Source organism: Saccostrea cucullata, unplaced genomic scaffold (genome assembly GCF_032062105.1).
Source record: "Saccostrea cucullata isolate Sc308-1 unplaced genomic scaffold, CSIRO_AGI_Scuc_v1 ctg45, whole genome shotgun sequence".
NCBI classification, from domain to species: domain Eukaryota; kingdom Metazoa; phylum Mollusca; class Bivalvia; order Ostreida; family Ostreidae; genus Saccostrea; species Saccostrea cuccullata.
In genome coordinates, this window is record NW_026939164.1 from 150,001 (window position 1) to 157,500 (window position 7,500).

Consider the following 7,500-nt stretch of genomic DNA (forward strand, 5'->3'; position numbering starts at 1 on the left):
ATAAAATGGGCATCAAAAATGGATAAGCTCCTTGCCAACAAAAATTATAACAACTTATGTACTGATCGCCAAATTTCAACAAATAATACTTGATGATGTATGATTGACTTTAAGACACAAAGCAAATTTGATAGACATCACATCGGGGGTAAGTTACACTGTTTTTAAGAAACGTTTGGCGGTAAAAAAGCTTGATACTCAAAGGTCACCCTATATTTTGAAAAATTAGTGAAAATGACAGCGTGTACGAAATTCTTAACAATTATTTTAAAATATCAGTAATTGTAGTTATCCACCTTTGTTTTATTTTCAAACAGATATTGGAACATGAATCTATCGCTTGAAACCCTAAAAACAAATGTTACCATAAGATGTACTTGATAAAAACGGCGAATTTCTGAAAAGTACACAGGTATGCAAGAGTACAAAGACAGTATAACATGTAATTTTCTTAATCATTAGTTGTAATGTTATTCAAAATCTTAATCGGAGAGACAGTTTAATTTCTGGAGGAGTCTAGAAAGCACTTTTTTGGTCAAAAAATCAAAAGGTTTATTAGAGGAAGGGCCCAGAATCAGGAATCCACTACATTGAATTTCTTCAAGACAGCGTCCAAACCCGCATGCCCTGAAGAGTAAAGGGGTTTTGGGGATAAACAAAAAGTTAATGTTTTTTCACATTAACAATATTTGCAAGATCTTTGACCTTTTGACTTGTTTCTATCTCCAAACTTAGAAAAAATATCTTTCAGAAAGAAGAAACAAGTCCGGGAAATCATTGGATCTGCCATTTTCTAGTATACTGAGGGTCATACCCAAAAATGAGTTCTACAAACGATCAAAAATTGGATAAAAAATGTTAGGGACATGTATTTTACTTAAAAGAGATTAATTAGTATTATCATGAAGAATAAATCATTGAAAAGTGTCTTTTGCTTCTTCCTGAGCACTGAGGACATTATTTATTGAACAGCCCTCGTATACCCCACATAGTTTTGGTGCTATTGTAAAAATAAATTTTTGGACATGTTGACCTCTGACAAAACCTAAACCCTGGTAATGTGTATCTAGCATATATTGTGTTCATTTGAGATAATTTCCATTTTTCAAAAGATAAGATATTTATAAGCTTGTATCTTTAACTTGTTGGGAAGCTGATGCTTATTCAGTTCACAAGGAATCTGTAGCTCTGGAACTTCAAACGCTATTACCCAGAGAACAGGCCCATAGCAACACGTATCAAAGTAGTGGGAGCAACCTCCAACATCGCTCACCTGAGCACATGGGCTAGGTAAAAACAAATCAGCTCAACACTTAAAAGTTTACTTGGGGAAGGGAGGGGGATGGACTTGAATTTTATACTTCTTGCCACCATATCAATATAAATTAATGGTATTAATGTAAAAACTTTGGGCCAGGAAAGATGAAACTTATGTAGAAGCATCCTCAGGTAGTGTACATTCAAGTCTCACGGTGGTAGGGTGGGGTCACAATGGACGACCAACGTTTTACTTAAGAATATATAGGAAAAATCTTCTTTTTAATAACAGCAAAGCCATGATTGGTTATGTTTATATGGAAGCATCCTCAGGTAGTGTAGATTCAAGTTTGTTCAAATCATGACCCCCGGGGGTACAGCCACAATGGATGATCAAAGTTTTACATAGGAATATATAGGAAAAATATATAAAAATCTTGATTGGTCTTGTTCAAAAGTTAGCATCCTAGGGTAGTTTAGATAAAGATTTGTTAAAATCATGACCCCCAGGATTGGACCACAAAAGTACATAACTTATTTGGAATAAAGTCACAGTTAGTCAAAAAAAATGTAAGCACCCTTAGTTAGTGTAGATTCAAGTATGCATAGATTCAAGTTTGTTCAAATCACCCCCCCCCTCTTTTAGGATCGGGACCACTTAGGCATTTACTGAATTGATTTTTCCTAGCCACAGTGCTCAGGTGAGCGATGTGGCCCAGGGGCCCCGTGTTACATGGATGAATTCGATGTCAATTGTTTTGTTTATGTTGCATAATATTTCCATTTTAAGATATGAACTAACCGGATACATGAAGATGACCCTCTGACCATTGTTTGCATATTTTTTGAAATATGTTTGCACTACATTAATGCAAATCTCACCAAACAACATACAAAAATAAAGTTTCTACTTGTGTGAGTAGCCATGTTTTAAATTCATTTGTATTTGATCTAGCTCTGGACATCTTGCAATATTTCTTTCAAATGGTGTAAACTTCATTTTTACGTAAATAACCGTAACTGACTGCGATGCGACTTTTCTTATTTTGATTTATTTTAATGTGCCGCGTGGCCCTCATGAAGCAGTGGTTAGAGTGTCTTCTCTAGAGTCACGAAGTAAGGAGCTGATCCTTATGTCGTGGGTTCGAATCCCACTGTAGGACGCAGTAGGTGCTACCTTTGAGCAACCGCGAACGGTTCTTTTCGTTTGGAAAAAAAAAACTCTCCAATCTACGACAAGTATCAATAAAATAATTAAAACCTGATCTTCCTAATCAGTTGGAAATATCATTGGAAATGTTTCCATTGTGACGTTAATCATTTTATTTATCTATTTATTTTCATGAGTAATTAATTCATACATTGTAATACTTTCTGAGAAATCTGTTACAAGTGCCTAATCTGTCAATATTATGAATAACGACTACAGAGTATCCCATACTGAAAATGTAACATTGTTTGCTATGTGCTAGAAATAGTTGTTATGGATTAAATGAGTTTAAAAATACCTTCGAAAAACAAACATTTCAACATCATTTTTTTTCTTCATGGCGTGATTTAGATAAAGATTTACAGGTAACATGAATATGCTTTGTGTCGTTGCTAGGAGAGTGGTGTTGTTGCTATGGAAATAAGTCATTGAACAATATTCAATAACTTGATACAACATTTTAAAGTCTTTCCGAACTATCACCATGCAATTATCAGCATATTACTTGAATATCCAATTACATGACAAACAATACAATCCCAAAGTCAAATCTGTTTTACAGGAGACATAGGAACTTTGGTTGTCATGTACACGAAATCCTTGCCATATGGGTTGATTAAATACCAAAAAAATAACAATAATAAAACCAACATTTCATTGTCAATTTTGCTCAACCGGAATTTTCTGACATTTTTAATAAGTCTTAATAAGATTACACGAATACACGCCAAAATTACCTTTCTTTGCCCCGTTGCTATGGAGAATCTGTCGTTGCTATGGAGATAAAGAATTCTGCAATATTCAATAATGTGCTAGGGAGACCGAATTTAATTATACTATTTTAAAATTTGTATCTCATTTATCATAAATAACGGTTCATTTGATTTTTCCGTAAACTTTTTACATTGTTTCTCATTTTATGCATCAAAAAGGTCATTTTTTTTTGCTAGGCAACAGATTCGATTTTCAAAAGAGCCCATGGATTTGACTTCAAATTCTAAAAGAGAAATACCTCTGTTTTTATGTGAGATACATGCAACAACTGTATTAATCTGGCCATTTTTAAAATTTGGCCTTGAATATTGCCAAAATCACGAAAAATGCTGAATCAGCAAAACTTGTAAAACATGTGTACCTTCCAATGTCTACCACAGAATTGACTTAAGACCTGAATATTTTTTATTACATTATTAGAACACAATAAATGTGTATCTTTTTTACACCCATAAGTAAGAATAATTCTCGTGGTATTTACGTGTTATTTGAAGCCTCAAAGATAGGTGATTTTTTGTCCTTCAACACTGAAAAATCCGCCGGTTGCTAAGGAAATTTCTTTGGCCGGGTTTCCATGGTTACCAAGACTCAAAACATTTTTCATTTTACATACATTGTTCATACTTCAAAATAAATCTATGAGCGGAAAATCATCAAATTCTGAGAACCCTCATATATCACCCTTTGTCTGATTTTTATGTGGACTGGTACTTAAAAGTTAATAATATTCTTACTAATTCAGATCTCAGGCATGGAATTGGATCCAAAAGGAAGCTGTGCAGTCGCTCGAACATGCGCAGAGTTTCAAGTAGTGTGGCTCCCTCTCCAACAACTCTTGTGATCCCTCAGTTGGATGCTATTCAACGATCACAGAAGCTCTTAGACGTTCGTTTACAACACCTTCAAGCAAATAGTAAAGAAAACAATCGCATTATTGACGATATAGAATTTCTTAGACGTGTAATGACAGAAAATCAGAAAGCGTTATTTAACATTATACATGCTCTTGGAAATATGCAAGGTGAAATTGTTGACCTCGTCAAATGTCTATCGTCAACACCAGTTCCAGACAAAAACCATAGTCATATGAACTCTGCAAATTCCGTTTCAAAGTCTTCAGGGAAAAAGCGCACAAGTCATCAGGATGATGAAGAAAGTGAAGTGTGATGAAATATGCATAGGGGGAGGGTAGCTAATGGCAAACGTTAAAATAATTTAAATCAGGGGCTAAAGAGAAAATATAACACTTTCTTTTTTTGGGGAAAGATAATTCTTTTTTAAAAATATATATGGATATTTAAAATAAAAAAAACTAGTCATTTTAATTTTATAAAATATTTAAAGTTTTATTTATAGAAAACAAAGCTGAAAAGTGATATACTTTGTATTTTTAACTGTGATGCAACTGAATGTGCAATATGGACTGTTATATAGTAAATTTTTATTACTTTGTTAGGATATTGTGAATATGTTTCTTTATACCGCGAAATTAAAAGCCAGTAATAAAAGTTGTTAAATTTTTTGTGGACGTGTTGTTAATATCTGAATTAATCAGTACCATCATCATCTGAATATAACTGTTAAGTGTTGCGTCTGGAAGTAAAAGGTACAAGGAGTGATCAAACAGTTCGCGAACTAGTTATTAACAAAACCACAATTCAGATTAGAGTGGCACACGTCATGTATACCGGGTATTCATCACAATGTTTTATAACAGCAGATGTTTGGCAATGTTTTGCTCCTTATTTTATGATGTCATAATGTAAAAAATATTGTCAATATGAAGATTACTCTCGAAAACAAAGGGTTGACTCAGTGGTTCTCGAGAAAGGAACCGCTGTAAAGTTTAACGTAAGAAATATTACGGTTGTCCCGAGGTAGTGGCAACAGTTTTCGATGTCTTCCCCAATGCCGAGGGACAGCGACAGCAGTTTGCCTGTTGTACCGATTAGTCATTAAGTAAGTGTTTTATTACTTAACCTACTATACGAGGATTGTCCCAGAAAAACAAAAAACGCAAACATTTTCAATATCTTTTGCTTCACTAGCACTGTAAGGTTAAAAATTGGCACACATCATAATCAACATTTTTTAATCATGCCTAAAAATTTAAATGAAATATCTCTTCAAATAAAATTTTTCTCTCAGATAAACGAATCTAACAAATCAGCTGTCGGTGCAACACTGTCAACGTCAAAACGTATCTTGTAGTGTTTGTGAATTTGTTTTGGAAACCGTGCCTCTAAAAAATCATTTAAGTATACATTTGGCACTGTATTTAATTTTGTTTTAGTTACCAAGTTATACATCTAACATTCTAGTGTTACAAAAAGACTGCGGAGTTGCGAATTCTTTTAACAGACAATTTCACAATCCCGATCACAAACCTAACTGATCGAATTATTTAACAGCAGTGCTTACGAATACCTATGATGTCCCGCTCTTGTCTTTTCAGTCCGTCTTCATTTAAGTGGTCTATTCTCTTCTGTCGCATTACCAGTCAAGTCAACTTCAAGTCCCTTCTACTAGACATAAACCTGTTTCGCACAGTTATGTTTGTGTTTTTTTTATCGTTAACATCTCTTTTTCTTATGTACAGGAGTCCTATCCCGTTGAACTTATTGTTGCTTGATTGTTTGGTGCTCTACATTATAATAACCGCTTAACGTCACCATTTTTTTTTTTACATTGTCTAATTCAAAGCGCTTTGGCACATGTCGTCATATATTTGTCATTAATGATGTCAAATAAATGAAAATTAAACACGAGTACACATAATTATAGAAAATTTATGAAGGTAAAATTTTTGACATTATCCTGCATTAAAGCCTCATAACAATGAAAACTTCATTGACAATGCTATTTGTAAAAGTCAAAAAATTGTTGTGCGCCAGCAACCAATATTTAAAATCCTTTTAAAAAATTCTGTTTTTATAAGCATATGACTTTAAAGACCTAATTTATTTTGTCAAAATATCTAAAAGATGATATACCAACAGCATGCAAAAATTAAATTATTAGTTTTGTTTGAATAGTATTTGAATTATTCAAAAAGTTCGCGTTTTTCTGCGACAACCCTCGTATATATTTAACTGATTTGAAAAAGAACACAAACATTCAATAAAGTTTTTATTTAATGCTCTAATCTTAACAACCGTCTATTCACATACTAGATTAGCTAAAAACAGAATATGAAATCTAAATTAAAGTTAATAAACTGATATTACATGTATTAGGAACTGATCAGATTACATACGGTTTGCTGAACACACTTCAGAAAAATGATGTCGTGATCATCAAAACGCTTGAAAATCACGACGATGCTTTAAACATGCATCACAGTTGTGGAAACAGCCGATCTGTTGGACCGCAGTGCAAGCGGTTGCCTAGGGCCGTAGGCCGCGGGTTACAGTCTGTACGCCGATCCAACAGATCGACTGTTTCCCTAGACTCCTGTCAACAACTGTTTTGTTACATGTGTTTCAGAAAACATGCAACCATTTATTTTCCTCACTTTATTGATAGGCAAACAGAAACATATGAAAGTTTTATATAGCAATGTGCTAAAAAGGCTCAAGTTTTTACTAATAATAACAAGTTAGGAAATAATTATCATTTGAATTAATTATGACGTCATATTTGACTTCACTGAAAAAAACAGACAGTTCCATTTTTAATTTGGAATTTAAAAAGAAGCAATCATCAAATATTTTGAAACTGCTTTATTGAAGCATGTCACCAGTTCATGTGATTAAGACAATGAAAATAAGGTTTACAGAATGCAAGGAACTTAGTGATATAAAGTGGAAGTTGTATAAATCTGTAAAATTTTGAAGCTAATCGAAGTGTCAATGCATGATCAAAGAAAAGGAAAAATTGGAAGGAAAAGACAAGTAGAACCCATGAAAACATTAGAATGTTGCTAAAGAGGCATTGTTCCAGCGACTCACAAGAAATGCTTCAGTAAAATAACTGAGCTTGTGAACAAATGCGATTCAGAATTCAGCATGTCAAGTGTATCTCGGATGCTGAAATATGTTTTGAATCTTTAAACCTTCAACTGGTTAGAACAAATGTTCGGAGGACCATTCAACTCTTTAAAATCCATTAATTTGGCCAAGAGACTCTTTGCACTTGTAATGAGAACGTTCTTGCATCAGATAGATTTATTTATTCATTCAGCAAAAAATGACGCCATGTTGTATATATTTTGTAACAGAGTGAAATTTTACAAGTTTCTTTTTTTTGTTAATTCATTA

General features: G+C 33.4%; 1 protein-coding gene across 4 annotated transcripts in view; it reads left to right on the forward strand.

Annotated features, from left to right (window-relative positions):
* Nucleotides 1-4,763, forward strand: part of LOC134252415 (short transient receptor potential channel 7-like) — a 62,210-nt gene extending 57,447 nt beyond the window's left edge. For all 4 annotated transcript variants that reach the window (XM_062734887.1, XM_062734889.1, XM_062734890.1 and 1 more), the window contains exon 16: nt 3,984-4,763. In XM_062734887.1, the coding sequence (XP_062590871.1) occupies nt 3,984-4,408 (425 nt within the window). In that variant the 3' untranslated portion in view covers nt 4,409-4,763. The remainder of the gene's footprint in view (nt 1-3,983) is intronic.
* Nucleotides 4,764-7,500: the final 2,737 nt, after the last annotated feature.